We start from the raw sequence: 20,064 nt of genomic DNA on the forward strand, positions 1-20,064 counted from the left end.
CCAAATAATCGCAAAGGGCTGCGCTTACCCTAGACCAGTTCACAGGGCTGGCAAACAGCAAACGCCAAGCGGGGAACGTGTATTTCAGTGGTTCGTTGGAAGTTCCACATGCGATTGTCCTGTGTACGTGTGCATTAGGGGTGCGCGAGAAGTATCACACGCGATTCCAGCAGGGTACGTGTATTATAGGGGTGCGCGGGAAGTTCCACACGCGATTTCGGCAGGGTACGTGTATTTCAGGGGTGCGCGGGAAGTTCCACACGCGATTGGCCCCGTGCGAGCAGGGTACGTGTATTTCAGGGGTGCGCGGGAAGTTCCACACGCGATTTCAACAGGGTACGTGTATTTCAGGGGTGCACGGGAAGTTCCACACGCAATTTCAGCAGGGTACGTGTATTTCAGGGGTGCGCGGGAATTTCCACACGCGATTGGCCCCGTGCAAACAAGGTAAGTGTATTTCAGGGGTGCGCGGGAAGTTCCACACGCGATTTCAGCAGGGTACGTGTATTTCAGGGGTGCGCGGGAAGTTCCACACGCGATTTCAGCAGGGTACGTGTATTTCAGGGGTGCGCGGGAAGTTCCACAAGCGATTGGCCCCGTGCGAGCAGGGTACGTGTATTTCAGGGGTGCGCGGGAAGTTCCACACGCGATTGGCCTCGTGTGAGCAGGGTACGTGTATTCCAGGGGTGCACAGGAAGTTCCACACGCGATTTCAGCAGGGTACGTGTATTTCAGGGGTTCTTGGGAGTACTACACGTGAATTGGCCGTGCGGGTCCTCCCAGGTGTTCGCTCTACAACCTCCACGGCCCCTGCAGGCAGCCCACACCACGGGGGACTACCCTGCACCCCTGCTCATGTCCCGCAGGCAGCCCATCCACCATGGGCATGCCCCCCAGCCAACCCACATGTCACCTTGCACTACTGATCAACAATGCATGTCACCCAGCATCCCCACCCCCCAGCAGTCAGGGGCACCCTCCACCAGGCCCCCACTCATGTCTCCCTGCACCCCCTACCTCCCAGCAGTCAGGGGCAGCCTCAACCAGGCCCCCACTCATGTCTACCACCACCCCCACCCCCCAGCCACCAAGGGCAGCCTCCACCAGGCCCCCACTCATGTTCCCTATTACCCCCACCCCCCAGCAGTGCAGGGGCAGCCTCCCCCAGGCCCCCACCCATGTCTGCCACCACCCCCACCCCCCAGCCACCAGGGGCAGCCTCCACCAGGCCCCCACTCATGTCTCCCACCACCCCCACCCCCCAGCAGTGCAGGGGCAGCCTCCACCAGGGCCCCACCCATGTCTACCACCACCCCCACCCCCCAGCAGTGCAGGGGCAGCCTCCACTAGGCCCCCACTCATGTCTCCCATCACCCCCACCCCCAGCAGTGCAGGGGCAGCCTCCACCAGGCCCCCACTCATGTCTACCACCACCCCCACCCCCCAGCAGTGCAGGGGCAGCCTCCACCAGGCCCCCACTCCTGTCTCCCTGCAACCCCACCCCCAGCAGTCAGGGGCACCCTCAACCAGGCCCCCACTCCTGTCTCCCTGCACCCCTTACCCCCCAGCAGTCAGGGGCACCCTCCACCAGACTCCCACTCCTGTCTCCCTGCACCCCCACCCCCCAGCAGTGCAGGGGCAGCCTCCACCAGGCCCCACTCATGTCTACCACCACCCCCACCCCCCAGCAGTGCAGGGGCAGCCTCCACCAGGCCCCCACTCCTGTCTCCCTGCACCCCCTCCAGTCAGGGGCACCCTCAACCTGGCCCCCACTCCTGTCTCCCTGCACCTCTTACCCCCCAGTAGTCAGGGGCACCCTCCACCAGACTCCCACTCCTGTCTCCCTGCACCCCCACCCCCCAGCAGTGCAGGGGCAGCCTCCACCAGGCCCCCACTCATGTCCCCTATTACCCCCACCCCCCAGCAGTGCAGGGGCAGCCTCCACCAGGCCCCCACCCATGTCTCCCACCACCCCCAGCCACCAGGGGCAGCCTCCACCAGGCCCCCACCCATGTCTCCCACCACCCCCACCCCCCAGCCACCAGGGGCAGCCTCCACCAGGCCCCCACCCATGTCTCCCACCACCCCCACCCCCCAGCCACCAGGGGCAGCCTCCACCAGGCCCGCACTCCTGTCTCCCTGCACCCCCACCCCCCAGCAGTGCAGGGGCAGCCTCCACCAGGGCCCCACCCATGTTTACCACCACCCCCACCCCCCAGCAGTGCAGGGGCAGCCTCCACCAGGCCCCCACTCCTGTCTCCCTGCACCCCCACCCCCCAGCAGTCAGGGGCACCCTCCACCAGGCCCCCACTCCTGTCTCCCTGCACCCCTTACCCCCCAGCAGTCAGGGGCACCCTCCACCAGGCTCCCACTCCTGTCTCCCAGCACCCCCACCCCCCAGCAGTCGGGGGCACCCTCCACCAGGCCCCCACTCCTGTCTCCCTGCACCCCCCAGCAGTGCAGGGGCAGCCTCCACCAGGCCCCCACCCATGTCTCCCACCACCCCCACCCCCCAGCCACCAGGGGCAGCCTCCACCAGGCCCCCACCCATGTCTACCACCACCCCCACCCCCCAGCCACCAGGGGCAGCCTCCACCAGGCCCCAACCAATGTCCCCTATTACCCCCACCCCCCAGCAGTGCAGGGGCAGCCTCCACCAGGCCCCCACTCCTGTCTCCCTGCACCCCCACCCCCCAGCAGTGCAGGGGCAGCCTCCACCAGGCCCCCACTCATGTCTACCACCACCGCCACCCCCCAGCCTCCAGGGGCAGCCTCCACCAGGCCCCCACTAATGTCCCCTATTACCCCCACCCCCAGCAGTGCAGGGGCAGCCTCCACCAGGCCCCCACTCATGTCTACCACCACCGCCACCCCCCAGCCACCAGGGGCAGCCTCCACCAGGCCCCCACCCATGTCTCCCACCACCCCCACCCCCCAGCCACCAGGGGCAGCCTCCACCAGGCCCCCACCCATGTCTCCCACCACCCCCACCCGCCAGCCACCAGGGGCAGCCTCCACCAGGCCCCCACCCATGTCTCCCACCACCCCCACCCCCCCAGCCACCAGGGGCAGCCTCCACCAGGCCCCCCCACTCCTGTCTCCCTGCACCCCCACCCCCCAGCAGTGCAGGGGCAGCCTCCACCAGGCCCCCACTCATGTCTACCACCACCCCCACCCCCCAGCCACCAGGGGCAGCCTCCACCAGGCCCCCACTCATGTCTACCACCACCCCCACCCCCCAGCCGCCAGGGGCAGCCTCCACCAGGCCCCACTCATGTCCCCTATTACCCCCACCCCCCAGCAGTGCAGGGGCAGCCTCCACCAGGCCCCCACTCATGTCCTCTATTACCCCCACCCCCCAGCCACCAGGGGCAGCCTCCACCAGGCCCCCACTCATGTCTCCCACCACCCCCACCCCCCAGCAGTGCAGGGGCAGCCTCCACCAGGGCCCCACCCATGTCTACCACCCCCCACCCCCCAGCAGTGCAGGGGCAGCCACCACCAGGCCCCCACTCATGTCTACCACCACCCCCACCCCCCAGCAGTGCAGGGGCAGCCTCCACCAGGCCCCCACTCCTGTCTCCCTGCACCCCTTAACACCCAGCAGTCAGGGGCACCTTCCACCAGGCTCCCACTCCTGTCTCCCAGCACACCCACCCCCCAGCAGTCAGGGGCACCCTCCACCAGGCCCCCACTCCTGTCTCCCTGCACCCCCCAGCAGTGCAGGGGCAGCCTCCACCAGGCCCCCACTCATGTCCCCTATTACCCCCACCCCCCAGCAGTGCAGGGGCATCCTCCACCAGGCCCCCACCCATGTCTCCCACCACCCCCACCCCCCCGCCACCAGGGTCAGCCTCCACCAGGCCCCCACCCATGTCTACCACCACCCCCACCCCCCAGCCATCAGGGGCAGCCTCCAGCAGGCCCCCACTCATGTCTCCCTGCACCCCCTACCCCCTAGCAGTGCAGGGGCAGCCTCCACCAGGCCCCCACTCATGTCTCCCTGCACCCCCTACCCCCCAGCAGTCAGGGGCACCTCCACCAGGCTCCCACTCCTGTCTCCCTGCACCCCCACCCCCCAGCAGTGCAGGGGCAGCCTCCACCAGGCCCCCACTCATGTCTACCACCACCCCCACCCCCCAGCAGTGCAGGGGCAGCCTCCACCAGGCCCCCACTCCTGTCTCCCTGCACCCCCACCCCCCAGTAGTCAGGGGCACCCTCCACCAGGCCCCCATTCCTGTCTCCCTGCACCCCTTACCCCCCAGCAGTCAGGGGCACCCTCCACCAGGCTCCCACTCCTGTCTCCCAGCACTCCCACCCCCCAGCAGTCAGGGGCACCCTCAACCAGGCCCCCACTCATGTCCCCTATAACCCCCACCCCCCAGCAGTGCAGGGGCAGCCTCCACCAGGCCCCCACCCATGTCTCCCCCCACGCCCCAGCCACCAGGGTCAGCCTCCACCAGGCCCCCACCCATGTCTACCACCACCCCCACCCCCCAGCCACCAGGGGCAGCCTCCACCAGGCCCCCACCCATGTCTCCCACCCCCCACCCCCCAGGGGCAGCCTCCACCAGGCCCCCAACCATGTCCCCTATTACCCCCACAACCCAGCAGTGCAGGGGCAGCCTCCACCAGGCCCCCACTCATGTCTACCACCACCCCCCAGCCACCAGGGGCAGCCTCCATCAGGCCCCCACTCATGTCTCCCTGCACCCCCTACCCCCCAGCAGTGCAGGGGCAGCCTCCACCAGGCCCCCACTCCTGTCTCCCTGCACCCCCACCCCCCAGCAGTGCAGGGGCAGCCTCCACCAGGCTCCCACTCCTGTCTCCCACCACCCCCACCCCCCAGGGGCAGCCTCCACCAGGCCCCCACCCATGTCTCCCTGCACCCCCTACCCCCCAGCAGTGCAGGGGCAGCCTCCACCAGGCCCCCACTCCTGTCTCCCACCACCCCCACCCCCCAGGGGCAGCCTCCACCAGGCCCCCACCCATGTCTCCCACCACCCCCACCCCCCAGCACTGTGGGGCACCTGCCAGCAGGCCCCCACTCATGTCCAACTCATGTTCCCCTGCACCCCCACCCCCCAGCACTGTGGGGCACCTGCCAGCAGGCCCCCACTCATGTCCAACTCATGTTCCCCAGCCAACATGTCATCACAATCTAGATCCCTGGTCCCTATGGTCAGCCTCCAAATGCAAAACACCCACCCGAGTATTGCATCCACCCACTCAGAAATGGCAATAACATGATAGAACAGCAATTGCAAGTTTGGAAACGAACACATGTCCCTCACATACACCCAATGGGTGTCAGTGAATCTCAAAACCCATATCATGATATGCATGAAACCAATGAGATGATACCACACATTGAAGTTTGATCAAAAAATATGTATTAAAGGAAACATGAATTGAATCAAAAATAAACTAACAGAAATGGGAATTTAAAAAAAGTAAAAAGAAGCATGTCCGTGAAAAAATGCAAAACCAAAAATCAGAATCCAAAGGAATGGTGTCCAAAGTCACAGTCCACAAAACAAAATCCAATGGGAAATTATAATTGAAAGCCATTGCTCCATGGTTAAATTGTAAAAAGAAAAGAAAATCCAACAGTGAACTATGTACAGGTGAACAAGCCAGGGTCCATGATCCCAACAAAAGAAATGAAACCTATCTAACCACACTACCTAATAAAAAATAACTATATACAAAAATGTGGCCCATTGTCCAGAAGGTCCAAAGAAAATGCAAAAACAAAGGAAACCTAACACTAACTACATAATTATTTACAAGGGCAGCGGGCTAGTCCAACGGCTCACTGGATGTTGTCATGGGCCAGGGCATCATCGAACTCCTGTTCAATGGCTTGGAGGCGGGCATGTTCCCTGGCCCCGAGGTCTCGCAGGGATAAAGCAGTGTCCAGCTCCAACTCCCTGCGACGACCCTCGAGGCACTCAGCCCGCCTCAGCGTCCTCCGCATGGAGTTCTCCGCCCTGACCATTGTGAGCCGTTCCTCCTCTGCCCGCTGCTGCTCCGCACTTATCTGCTGGCCCAACCGCTCCCACACGGAAGCCACTCCCATTCCAGGGTTCTCCTGCCCTCCGGCCGATGCCTGCACCCCTGATGTTGATGGCCCCGAGCCATGATGCCTCCCACGTCGAGCCTGCCGCTGCCTCCGACGCAACTGCCTGTGCCAGCACGACGGCATCCAGGCTGATGGAATCCACCGACGCCGTCGTGCACGTGCCCTGCCCGATGATGCCGTCACATCCTCCATCTGCTGAGGTCCAGTTGCTGGTGTGTCCACCCCTGCTGGACCTCCGACTCCCGACTGTGGCAGGGATGGGATCCCCACCGAGCCGGCTGCATTGGTCGGGGCAGGTCCACAGGGGGCCCTGGTGGCATCTGGGCCGGAAGACGGCATGGAGAACGACTGCTGCATAGTCTCCACAGAGGAGGAGAGGGTCACCAGATTGGCCGTCACATGTAGGAAACCCCCGACCATGGCCGATCCCAACTGGGCCACGTCGGCACGGTGCTCTCCGTGATGACGTGCATGCTCCTCCCGAGAAGCACGCACCTCATCACGAATTGCACCTGTGCGTGACACCAATCAGGACCTTCTCCATACGGCCAGGGGTTCCCTCGTTCGCAGGTGGAGGGGAGTCAGATGACATGGACATCCCCCCCTACCTGCGGACGGGCCTGGGATGGGCCATCCCTGCTGGTGCATGGTGGTGCAGTCACAGTGTCAGGGACAGTGACATGCACAGGCCCCTCCACGGCGACCTGTGCTGCCTCCTGCCCCTGCCCCTGCCCTGCAACACTTGCACCAGCAGGGATGCCCCCACCAGGCCCCATGTGCGCCTCAGTAGCGGCCTCCTCCTCCTCTGTGGAAACCACCAACCTGGATGGCTCCACCCCGTCTTCCGCCGTTGCAAGCCCCTGTGGGGGCTCACCCACCCCTTCCGCTGCAGCCGTGGGGGCATCCCCGCCGCTTTGCTCCACAGAGCCGTCTCCGCCCTCTTCTTCACGTGGCGCTGTGTAGAGGGAGACATAGAACAAAAGCATCAGGGTACTGTACAATGGTCCCCTAGACAGGAAGCAATAGCAGATGAGTGGCACTGTCAAAGATCACTTCCATCATGTCCATCCACAACACATGGGTCAGTAAAGGTAAAACGCATGTGGTAACAGGCATGGCGCATGCTATGGACATTAGCATACATGTCCAAGTGATTATTGAAACATACACTCTTGTTTTGGAACTCGCATGCATCATGGGCCATGCCTATCACATGCACACACTTCACCCTAGTTTCATCCATCTGGCCTCGTACACCACAGACACAGTGGATACAAGGATGACTAGGCTGCATCAGTGAACCTGAACATTGCGACAGACATGTGTCATGCATCCCTGGCATTCACAAGTCAGACACGCAGGTCAGACACACAGACATGGACAGCATACATGTACATGGCATCAGCACCCATCCCTCACCCATGTCCAGGAACAGAGACTGGCATGCTTTCATGTGGCCATTCCGCATAGGGCAACCCATGTTGCATTTGAACACATGCACCAACCGTGTGGTTCACACATTACTCGTCTCACATGCATGACGTCCGTGCACACACACATGCATACATGGCCTATGTCACACATACAGGCAAGTATCAGACAACCAGCACACTGCGACATGCCCTGTCTCACACAGCAATGCTTGGCCACTTAACGCTCAACTCCAGACGGGTCTGCCTCTCAAGGATCTGGGCGTGGAGCGCTGGGCCTACGCGTTCCATGACCCTCATCTGGATGGTACTCATGCGGCCCCGGCCTCCCTCCACGAGGCGCCGGGCCTTCAAGAGGGACCTGGACCTGCAGTCATCCCAGCGCTTCTTGACATGTTGGTAGTCGCGGACTGCCACCCCCTCCGTGTTGATGGCAGTCACGATGTCCGTCCAGATCCGAGTCCGTCCTTCGTTGTTGGCGTGCTTACTTCCGAAGAGGGCATCATACTGCCCCAGGACTTGCTCCACCAGGACACCAACTTCGGTGGCAGTGAAGCTGGTGCCCCTCTGCCTCTCTGGCCGGGGGTTGCCAGTGGTGCCAGATGTTGCAGTGCCCGACATGGCAACCCCAGAGGCAGGAGTGGGTGGGCAACTGGGTCCTGGGGCTGGGCTGTGGAGCGATGGTATCCCAGTCGGGAGTCTTCTGTTCCAGCAGGGGTGGACACAGCAAATGGACCCCTGCAGATGGCTGATGTGCAGGCACCAAATGGCAGGGCACGGTGGCAGCAGGCAGGCAGCAGCAGATGGCTTGTGGGAGGCTGCTCGGGGCTCTGGGGGGGCAGTAATTCGGCCTTTTGGGCAGGAGCGTGGTCTTCCGTGTGCTTACGCGTTGCCAGCTTGATACGGAGTGATTTGGCACGTGAAAATCCTGCACGTCTGCGTGTAAATCGAGGAAAGGCCCTTAGCGCGTATGCACGTCAGCACGCATATGCGATTTCATTGGACCAAAGGCCCTTAGCGCGTGAGCGCGCCTGTGACGTGAGGCGCGCGGGTGTTTCCCTCATTACACGTGATGACAGAGCACACGTGGATTTCCACCAATCGCGTGTGGGACTTCCCGCGCACCCCGAAGTACACGTACCCAGGCTAATCGCGTGTGGAACTTCCCGCGCACCCCGAGGTACACGTACCCAGGCCAATCGCGTGTGGGACTTCCCGCGCACCCCGAAGTACACGTACCCAGGCTAATCGCGTGTGGAACTTCCCGCGCACCCCGAGGTGCACGTACCCAGGGCAATCGCGTGTGGAACTTCCCGCGCACCCCGAAGTACACGTACCCAGGCAAATCGCACGGCTGGGGGGTGGGGTGCATGGGGACATGAGTGGGGGCCTGGTGGAGGCTGCCCCTGGTGGCTGATGGGTGGGGGTGGTGGGAGACATGGGTGGGGGCCTGGTGGAGGCTGCCCCTGGTGGCTGATGGGTGGGGGTGGTGGGAGACATGGGTGGGGGCCTGGTGGAGGCTGCCCCTGGTGGCTGGGGGGTGGGGGGGGGTGGGAGACATGGGTGGGGGCCTGGTGGAGGCTGCCCCTGCACTGCTGGGGTGGTGGGAGACATGAGTTGGACATGAGTGGGGGCCTGGTGGAGACTGCCCCTGCACTGGTGGGGGGTGGGGGTGGTGGTAAACATGGGTGGGGGCCTGGTGGAGCTGCCCCTGGTGGCTGGGGGGTGGGGGTGGTGGGAGACATGGGTGGGGGCCTGGTGGAGGCTGCCCCTGCACTGCTGGGGGGTGGGGGTAATAGGGGACATGAGTGGGGGCCTGGTGGAGGCTGCCCCTGGTGGCTGGGGGTGATGGGAGACATGAGTGGGGGCCTGGTGGAGGCTGCCCCTGGTGGCTGGGGGGTGGGGGTGGTGGTAGACATGGGTGGGGGCCTGGTGGAGGCTGCCCCTGCACTGCTGGGGGGTGGGGATGCATGGGGACATGAGCGGGGGCCTGGTGGAGGCTGCCCCTGCACTGCTGGGGGGTGGGGGTAATAGGGGGACATGAGTGGGGGCCTGGTGGAGGCTGCCCCTGGTGGCTGGGGGGTGGGGGTAATAGGGGGCATGAATGGGGGCCTGGTGGAGGCTGCCCCTGGTGGCTGGGGGGTGGGGGTGGTGGGAGACATGAGTGGGGGCCTGGTGGAGGCTGCCCCTGGTGGCTGGGGGGTGGGGGTGGTGGTAGACATGGGTGGGGGCCTGGTGGAGGCTGCCCCTGCACTGCTGGGGGGTGGTGGGAGACATGAGTGGGGGCCTGGTGGAGGCTGCCCCTGCACTGCTGGGGGGTGGGGGTAATAGGGGACATGAGTGGGGGCCTGGTGGAGGCTGCCCCTGGTGGCTGGGGGGTGGGGGTGGTGGTAGACATGGGTGGGGGCCTGGTGGAGGCTGCCCCTGCACTGCTGGGGGGTGGGGGTAATAGGGGACATGGGTGGGGGCCTGGTGGAGGCTGCCCCTGGTGGCTGGGGGTGGTGGTAGACATGGGCGGGGGCCTGGTGGAGGCTGCCCCTGCACTGCTGGGGGGTGGGGGTAATAGGGGACATGGGTGGGGGCCTGGTGGAGGCTGCCCCTGGTGGCTGGTGGGTGGGGGTGGTGGTAGACATGGGTGGGGGCCTGGTGGAGGCTGCCCCTGGTGGCTGGGGAGTGGGGGTGGTGGGAGACATGAGTGGGGGCCTGGTGGAGGCTGCCCCTGCACTGCTGGGGGGTGGGGGTGGTGGGAGACATGAGTGGGGGCCTGGTGGAGGCTGCCTCTGGGGGGTGGGGGTGGTGGGAGACATGGGTGGGGGCCTGGTGGAGGCGGCCCCTGCACTGCTGGGGGGTGGGGGTGGTGGGAGACATGAGTGGGGGCCTGGTGGAGGCTGCCCCTGCACTGCTGGGGGGTGGGGGTGGTGGGAGACATGTGTTGGTGATCAGTAGTGCAAGGTGACATGTGGGTTGGCTGGTGGGCATGGCCATGGTGGATGGGTTGCCGGTGGGACATGAGCAGGGGTGCAGGGTAGTACCCTGTGGTGTGGGCTGCCTGCAGGGGCCGTGGAGGGTGTAGAGGGAACACCTGGGGGGACCCACATGGCCAAATCACGTGTAGCATTCCCCGGCACCACCGAAATACACTTACCCTGCAGAAATCGCGTGTGGAACTTCCCGCGCGCCCCACAGTACACGTACCCAGGCCAATCGCGTGTGGAACTTCCCACGCACCCCCACCACCCAGGCCAATCGTGTGTGGAACTTCCTGCGCACCCCGTAGTACACATACCCAGGCTAATCGCGTGTGGAACTTCCCGCGCACCCCGAAGTACACGTACCCAGGCTAATCGCGTGTGGAACTTCCCACGCACCCAGGAACACGCGCACACGCTATTTTTCACACAGCGGGTGTCCGTGTTTGTCGGTGCCCCTTTGCACCTCATTTGTCCTAGAGGGCCACTCTATGGGCCATTCATCATGGCTGTATATGGGTGCTTTTTGTTAGCGCACATTTTGGCGCACATTTTTTTCAGTCGCAGGGGCGCTACCGCCTGCTTTCTTGTGGCGTACTTGTTTGGCCCTGTGCGCGTCTTTGACCATGCGCTGGTTTGCCCTATTCGATTCCATGAATACGGGTTGTAGGCGAGCGTGTGGGCGTTCCGCGCACTTGCCTCCTGTACTTCCCCCGTGACGCCCATATTTTCACGCATTGTTCCCCATTCCGAGTGTTACGCCCCGTGTTACGCCTACTTTTGTGATGTGCGCCGCGCTATGTGCGATTTCGCAGTGGCCGTGGCGCACGCTGTTGGATGACCTGTGCGCCGGCGTGCACGGCGCACATTTTTAGCGCACATCCAATGTTTTTCTCGCGCGCGGACTTCCATGAATCGCTGTGCGCTGGTTTTCCTCCGATTTTCGCACTTGCACTGCGATTTTCACACTTTTCCTGCGATTCGCACGTTTTGGCACCTCTGCGCGGGAATGTTCGGGGCACATTAATTCCATGAATCGACCCCTTAGTTTTTGGCTTAACTTGAATGAGGATTAACTAGACACCTTTGTCAGATTCTAAGTATGCAATGAGCGCAGTCGGTGTGTTTAACGCCATTCAAAATATGTTTCACATAACAGGTTTAATCACACGGCTGCAGCCGCACATACATTTCAAGTTTTCAACAAAATTGTGTTGCTTTTTGTAGTGCGCATCTACAACAATCTCAAGGGCCATTTTTCCACAAAAGTCAACACCTAAAGAACATGTTTCAAGCATACAGCTATTCTAGGCAGGTAAAACCTGTATACTTTTAAATGGAGCTATCGGCAATTTAAGGATCGGTATAACCTAAGGCAGACTTATTCTGTACAGGCTAACAGTCAGGGGAAGTAAGACCCTATTGGGGACACTCATTGTTAGGGAGAATTCTCAGAAATGTGCTAATTCCCTCCACCTTCGAGATCCACAGCAACTTGGCTGGATTTTGACGACTTGATTTTTTTCACCTGCCGAGAGTGAGACCCTTTTTACAAATTTCTCATGTATTTTAATGTGATTTTGTACACTGTTTCTTTGGGTTGTGGAGTCTGAGAAACTCCATAGGCATCATCTTTTACATTGTCACACAGAACCTTCAGTGCAGTGGCACAGGGAAGTCTTTCACATTTCCCCAAGGTTTAAATGCCTTCTCTGGAATAAACTACTGCTTCCCAGAGCAGTGAAGTGACATTGACTTTACTGACATTTATAGCTTTCTAGACCCAGCACACACTATCTTACAATAGGGTGCTGGAGGGGTTACCTAGTATCCCCTTTGTCTAGCTTCTCATGTAACATTTTTGATGTTACCCTTTTCTCACTGAATGGCTGATGGCAGTGGTTTGGGTTCGTTTTAACTACTGTGCTGTGCATTTACCGCGGGCTGCGTTCGCAGCTACAGTAAAGCACCCAAAGGTGCCATTTTTGTCTAGTTTCGCATGTAACATTTTAATGTTACCTTTTCTACAATTAATGGCTGGTGGCAGTGGTTTACTTTTTACTACCATTGTGTGTTTCTAACGCGAGCTGCAATTGCAGCTCAGGTAAGGCACACACAGGTGTCCGTTTTGTCAAAATTGCCCGGTCTTCTTTTTTCGCCATTTCCTTGTGGAAAGGTCCTTCTTGAGATTTACTCCGCGCGCCAGGTTTCATTGATTATTGATCGCTTTGCCTTTGGCGGGTTTCACGAGTGAAGCCTGCATCTGGCTCCAGGGTGTCTGGGGTAGGCAGGAAGTGAAGGAGATGCCCGAAACTCCCTGTGCTTAGTCTCCTAGGAGACCCAAATGCACCCTGTGGTAATTGGCTGGCTGACTATCCGGCAAGGACAGCCACCCTGCTGGGTGACTGACAGCTGGGCTGGAATGAATGGGAGAGAACTGAATAAAAGGCAAGGCATTTGGCTTGGAAGGCAGAGTCAACCACTGGACGAAGGAACTGAAGAACTTGAAGAGGATGCCTGCTGCAACTCCTGGACCATTGGTTTGCTCGGTGAAGCCCTGCTGCTGTGGTGAAACTCCAAATTCATATCGACAGAGAAGCCCTTGCAAGGACGACTTCTCCCCTTGAGTTGGTGGGACCAATCAACTCCAAAGGAAGCCACATGGACATCCATCTCGGAGCTGGTTAAATTTCCACAGAGTTGCTGCTGGAAACCGTGTAGCCAGGGAGAGGAACACCAGATTGTATGCGTTGCTTTTAACTTGGCCAAGAGCTCCAGGAAGATCCTCCGGACTCCCAGGAAGCAGGACTGACCAAGCCTGAGCCACCTCAACAGAGTGCTGGACCCCAGATGCGAGGAAAGTCCAGAGTGGTATCCAAGAACCACTGTGTTGCTATTTGCTGTAGTACCCGAGGAGCTGAAACACAGAAGGACCGCTGAATCGAAGTTTGCCCATTGCCCGCCGCTGACCTTCCCATTGCAGAGCAGGAGTTCCCAGACTTCCTCCCTCTTGTCCCCACGACTGAGGCTCAGGAACAACGGGATCTTCAGAGCTGCACGGGAACAGAAGCCAGCTGGAACCGTTTCTTCTAACCAGAGGTACTGTAAAATCTAAGAGAACGTACCTCTTGTTGGGTAGCCTTGTTTGCTCTCAGTTCAGACCTTCTTTGGTTACCTTGCAGATTTGCCATAGCTTTGCCCCTCTCAAGCCTCCCAGCTTGTGGCCCTTCAAATGTTCTATCTTCTACAAGCTTTTCTAAAAACATTGTGCAAGACTTTTTACCTTCCTACAAAGCAGATCTTCAGCTCCCCTAGACATTGTGCAATTAACATTGGCTGTCCGGACTCCCTGGAAAAGACTCGTCTTTACCTCTGACTTTGTGCTTTGGCCTTTCACCCAGGAAAGGGTTAATTTACTCTGCATTGGAAAGTTCCAAAAGTACTGACCAATTTGTGAATTATTTGTTAACCTTTGTTTTATTCCGCTATATATCTTTTACACCAAACTCAGTATTGCTCTAAATGTACCATTGATACATAAATGTCCACTGTGTCCTAGCTATTAAGGTCACCCGCGGGTGTAGGAAGTGTCTGTGTGCCATCCCCAATTGGTGTCCTCTGATTTAGAGAAACTGTGTGTTTTTAAGTGTATAATACGTTGCATATATTACTCCCTTCTGAAGAAGGCTTATATAACTGACTGTGAAATAAATTAATAATTGTTTTATCAAGAAACCTTGAGTGTAAGAGTTTATTTGAATGACTAGTACTGTGAAACTCTGTCTCACAACATTACTGCTCACATTGACCCTTCTTGAGATAAGCCTGGCTGCTCAGCCACACTACCTACCTGTGTAGTTCACTTATACCAAAGGTTGGGTCCCTTTTGCCAGGAGGTCAGGGTTATTGCAGTGCATCCAAAGGGTACTGCATACTATCTTGCCTAAAATGGAGCAAGTCACTTAACTGTAACTTTTGTTCTCCAGCATCGGTCAGTCATAGATTCATATGTGAACCCTTCCGCCTACCCCTCTGCGCCTCTTCTCGGTTCATGCTGCCACTTTACGTGCTACCAAATCTGAAGATGGCTGCCAGAGGAGGGGCTTAGCGAGAGGGCAGTCATTGGCTGGGGGCAGTATGACCCAGAGCTCAGTGTTTCTTTTATAGGAGAAAGACAGTTTTAAGTGAAAGTAAAACAGTAGTTTTTTCTTTTACTGAGGATTCCCAGACTGACGGGGAATATTCATGAGCATGTGGATCCATGCCAGACCCCATGCTGGAGAACAACAGTTACAAGTAAATAACCTGTTCCTTCTTGCCATGTTTAGGTGGCTGTGGCCGAACACAGCACCTTCCAGCGAGAAAGTGAAGCAGGAGAGCCAGCCTGACCGAGGTATTGCATAAGACTCTGGGAATCCCACACCAATTATCTGGTAAATCGAAGTGTGCTGGAGAAAGACTTCCTATGGTCGGTCCAATGCTGTCTTCAGCCTCTCCCATGCACATCAGACTGTTTGGAAATTGAGGCAGGGTGAAGGGGGGCGTTTATTGGGTCCTAGGAGATGTGTGGAAACCTTTGAGTAAGATGCAAGCTGTATGCTAAGTGGTGCAGCTGACTAGTCATGACAGAGGTTTGGTTTTGTGTTTTTTCTCTTGTTCAGTTGAAGGCTCTCATTCTTGTAACACACTTTCTTTGTTCTAGTTGTTCATTGTGAATGCTGCAAATGTTATCCTGCTGGAGCCAGTGAACGAGAACAGAAGTCTTCTGAACGAGCACACCGACATGTGCAAGCGTGTGCTGAACATCTATCGCTTTATGGTAGTGCAAGTGTCCATGGACAAGAAGACCTGGTGAGCTCTAAATGTGCGACTAAAGCCTCTGAACTCTTGTCTCCCTAGTTGTGAATGCTGATGCAGAATTCGTTTTTGGGGGTTCTTCTGTCCCTTTTTAAAATATTTTCATTGGCATTTTAGAACGTATTACAACATCTAATCTACACCCCGCCCCCAGCCCCTGGGTTAACACAGTATGTTAGCTTTTAAGTTCCAGCTGTCAGACGTTTCCGGGGCTCCTATAGGGCTGTATCTGATTTTCATATGCAAGTTCACCGTAGATTCACTGTTCTGATGTTTTGCGGGCACCATTGTTACACCACTTCTCCCCAGTCACTCCTGGATTTCTCTGCTTCTCCTTGTATCCGGTATGTGATCCACTCCATTGCCACTATATCCCAAAGTTTATGTAGCCAATGTGTCACCCTGGGTGGGTCTATTTGTTTCCAATTTGTGCCTATCAACAGCCATGCTGCTATTAGTATTGTCATCACGGCTCTCTTCAGCGGTTTCGAAATTGAGTGCAATGCCGGGTCTAATAGTCCACATATGCTTTCTTCCAGGGAGAGGGTATGTAGTTCCGGTATCATGCGATTTTTTTCTGACCCATAATGTCATCCCAGAATCCCTTAATCTTGGGGCAGTCCCACCAATATATGCTTACTGTCGCCTTCCCATCCCCTCCAACATGCCTGGGAGACTGTATTATAAATTTGATGTCGTTTTTGAGGTGTGTAGTGCCATGCCTTTCTTAATTGTGTAGACCTGGTTAGTTTCAGAATATTCCTGCACAGCCCTTCCCAGTGCTCCTGTGGGATATCTCCTCCTATTGTCCCATTCCAGGCTTCTTGGTATGTCCAGATCGGATTAGCTGTACTTTCCTATAGGATTGAATGTTTGATCCTAATTTTTTGTTCTTAGGAGTGTGTGGTTATATATGTTTCAAATCTTGTCAGTCTAGTCGCTGCATGATGTATCTCAGGTTGTCTTAGCCATTGTCTCAGCTTTGTATATTCAAATCTATCAGTTTCCTTTATTCCCATATGTGCTTTGCATTCTTCGAACATTGCTACATCCCTATCCCACACCATGTCTCTTATCTTATCTCATAAACCAATCCTCTTTGAGCCACCATCTTTCCGACATTGACTGAATTTCCCCTTTTCCATGCCCAGGGAGAAGCTGGGATTCCCAAACATGGGAGTAAATGGGTAGGGGCATGTGGATAGATGACCCTTCTTTAGCCATCTATCCCATATGTCACATGTTGTCCGTAGCACTGCGCTACGTCTGGAACTCTGGGGCCTATCTTTCCCCGATAGCCATAGTAGTCCTGCCAATGGGCCTCCCACCACCACCACCCTGTCCATATGGACCCAGATCTTTTCCTTGCTTTCTGTGAACCATTCCCGCACCACTCTCAACTGTGCCGCTTCGTAATATCGGTTTGCATTCTGTAGTCCCATCCCCCCCTCTTTGCATTGGGGTCATAAGTAGATCTAGGGAAATTCTGGGGCGTTTATTTTGCCTTTCTAATTTAGAGATCAGTGAATTCATTGTTTAAAAGAATTTCTGCAGGACTGCAATTGGGAGAGTTTGAAACGTACACAGAAGTCTGGGAAGAGTCACCATTTTAACCGTTGTTGTACGTCCTAGCCATGAAAGCCTTTCCTTCTCTTTAGACCTCTGTTCGTTGTGTGAGATTATTTCCCCCCAGGCCACTGCCTTAAAGGCGTCCCAAACATTGTCCAGGGGTGCGCCTTGTGTGTTTATTTTGAAGTAATCTCTAATTTTCTCTCTCAGCTTTTCTCGTGCAACTGTCATATTATTTCTCTCTGCAGCTTTCATGACTACAGTGGGCTGCCCCGTTTCCCTCCCATTAGCTTAACTCTTATGGGAGCATGATCAGATAGAGCGATCCGGTCTACCTCTATTTCTTATGACGGCCCCAGTCCCACTCCCCCACCGCCCCCAGATATAGTCTGGAAAATGTAGTGTACGTGGGAGAAACACATTTCTGATGTTTGTTAATCTGCTTAGAATCACATGCTGTGCATAGGTCCGACATCCAGTGGTCACTGCGGAGTATTGCATTTTGTTTTTCGTAGTCGAAAAGGGACGTCGACAAGGCGTGTCTGAAACACTATCCCTATAGTGACGTGCGTTGTACCCACAATCCCTCACGCGTCGAGGTCCCTCAGATTGTTTTTTTCCGCCCAGCTACTGGTCGCCTTTACGCGGAGCTCCTCGAGAGACATTGCAAATTTCATCTCCTCGACCTTTGGTCGTTTTCTCATTAATATTAAACACATACTCCCTCCCTCGACGCAGTTGTGAAGCTTTTCTCCGCCGAGCAAGATCTTCGACGGAGGGTCGAGCGGAGGAGATCCTTCGGCGTTGCCGAACACGTGGCCTGGCCTCGCGGGCCATATACAGTAGGGAGAGTGGGGTCGTGGGACATCTCTGGTTCTTTTCTGAGAATGCCTTTCCCTTTCCCCTTCCTTTCCCTTGGGGTGGTTATCACGATTTATTACCTCGGCTATGGAGAGGACACCCTTTAGATTTTGCCCGCTTTGCAAAGGCAAATTTACTTGGAAGGACAAGCATTCACGGTGTAACCGCTGCTTGCCCCTCGATCACAAGGAGGAAGGTTGCGCGGCTTGTCGGCTTCTTAAGCCTAAAACTCTAAAAGACCGTAGGGTTAAAAGGTGGGCGGCCTACGCGATGTCGAAGGCCGAAGGTTCACCCGCCGCTGCTACCACCGACAGTGACGAGGAACGCGATAACACGACCTCCGCTACAGAAGTCGAAAACCCCTCTAAGGAGCGCTCGCGCGCTTAGTCATCTGTCCCCGGCCCCGACGGGCTCGGCTCACGCCCTGCTTATGGGGATGAACACCCCGGCGACATTGACGCACACAAAAACACACTTAAGCACACAACCCACGCCTCTTCTTCGTCTAAGACGAAGAGAGCTTCGGCGCCCAAGGAGACGCAGGTTCCACCGGCGGCCTCCTCGGACCGTTCAGGTTCGAAGCCCCTCTCGCAACCGCAGCCGCGACCAGCGACTGGGCTTTCGGCAAATAAGGGCGCCGCCCCCAAACCATCGGCCGGCGCGCATCAACAAAAGGCGCATACCGCCGTAGAGCGATCGACACCCGTAGCGTCAAAAACGCAAGCTTCCGCCGACAAACGAGTCGCCGACAAACAAGTCGCCGAGAGCTTGGCGAGGATCGCTGTAGCCGACGCCCAAAAGCGTACGCCGAAACGCACGTCGAGCGCTACGCACAAGTCGAAAGACACGCCGAAAAAGCCCGAAGGAAGGCAGGGACTACCCCCTTCAGTCGGGGGGTCACCCAGCACACCTGAAGGCTTTTCGGAGGGCGACGGGACACTTTCCTCGACGCTTTGGGAGAGGTCGAGCCGTTTCCAACAAGATGACTCTATTTTTCCCCCGCCAGACCGCTCTGGGGTACCCCATGAAACCATGGAAAGACTCCACCTCTGTATGGAGAGGATGGAAAGGTTTATGAATACCCAGACCTCTCAAACTCCCAAGAGGACTAGAGAAGGGCCTCAGGAGGACCCCAGGGCCAAAAATCCGAGGCTAGTCGATCCCCAGGTGGACACAGCCTCAGACTTCCATAATGTATACGACCTCACTGGGGAGGAACAATACTTGGAGGAGGAGGATGATTTCATGGACGATGAAGAAGGACAGAACCAGGAGGAATGTCTGGAAGACAGGCCAGACATTATAGAAGAAGGCTTCGGAGAAAACACAGAAGAAGGACCTTCGCACCCCTGGCAATCCCCATCAGTATATTCCGACACTGATGTCCTAAACCTAAATCCTCCTGACAATTCACCGGTTAGGAACACGTCTCCAATTGACGATCAGCCCACTTTCAATGCACTGTTGCGCAGAGCAGCAGCACATTTCGAACTGGACACTGGGGAGCTCTCTCCAGAATTAGACTTTGTGGAAAGAGTAATTAAAGAGAAACCCCCGGTCAGCCAGACCATTCCCCTCCTAGCTTCAGTGAAGAGAAGAATCATCCCTTCGCTGGCCACTCCCGCATTGATCAGAGGGGTCAATCCGAGAATTGAAAAACTTTTCACTCCTTCTCCCTCAGACCCGCTCTACATTAGGGGACATTCCATTCCGGATTCCCTAGTAGTATCTAATACTAGAAAGAGGGCAGGGGTACCACTTTCCACCAGTGAGGCACCCCCTGACAAGGAGGGCAAAAGGCTATATGCCCTTGCAAAAAGAGTAACTTCCTCAGCTGCCTTCTCAGCAAGAATTGCGAACAACAATTCTTTGCTTGCTAGCTATGCAGACGCGCAGTGGGCCAAACTGCGCAAGGACGCTGAGGAAGCACCGGAGCCTTTACGTACACGCCTACTTTCAACTATTGGCGAAGGAACCCAGGTGAACCAGAGCATTGTAAAAAACTCTCTGGACGCGGCAGAAACAGCGGGACGTTCCCTGGTGCAGGGAATACTCCTAAAACGCCATGTATGGCTGCGCAACTCAGGGTTTAAACCGGAGACACAGGCGTCTTTAATAAATAAACCTGTGGAAGACTCTAACCTCTTCGGGAAAGCGGTGGATGAAGCTCTAGAGATGGCTAAAAGAGTTCGATACTATCAAGACTCTTGACCAAATCTCTAAGCCCACTACCAGACGCGGCTATGGCAACAAACGCTTTTTTCGTGGCCAACGCCAACAACAACAAAGTCAG

The 20,064-nt window shown here is 57.1% G+C and overlaps 1 protein-coding gene across 8 annotated transcripts in view; it reads left to right on the top strand.

The window, feature by feature from the left end:
* Positions 1-20,064, top strand: part of RALGAPA1 (Ral GTPase activating protein catalytic subunit alpha 1) — a 1,128,412-nt gene that overhangs the window by 318,731 nt on the left and 789,617 nt on the right. For all 8 annotated transcript variants that reach the window (XM_069638431.1, XM_069638437.1, XM_069638433.1 and 5 more), the window contains exon 13: positions 15,187-15,335. In XM_069638431.1, coding sequence (XP_069494532.1) covers positions 15,187-15,335 — 149 coding nt within the window. The remainder of the gene's footprint in view (positions 1-15,186; positions 15,336-20,064) is intronic.

The sequence above is a fragment of the Ambystoma mexicanum genome, chromosome 14 (assembly GCF_040938575.1).
Source record: "Ambystoma mexicanum isolate Mex_15411 chromosome 14, UKY_AmexF1_1, whole genome shotgun sequence".
Classification (NCBI taxonomy): domain Eukaryota; kingdom Metazoa; phylum Chordata; class Amphibia; order Caudata; family Ambystomatidae; genus Ambystoma; species Ambystoma mexicanum.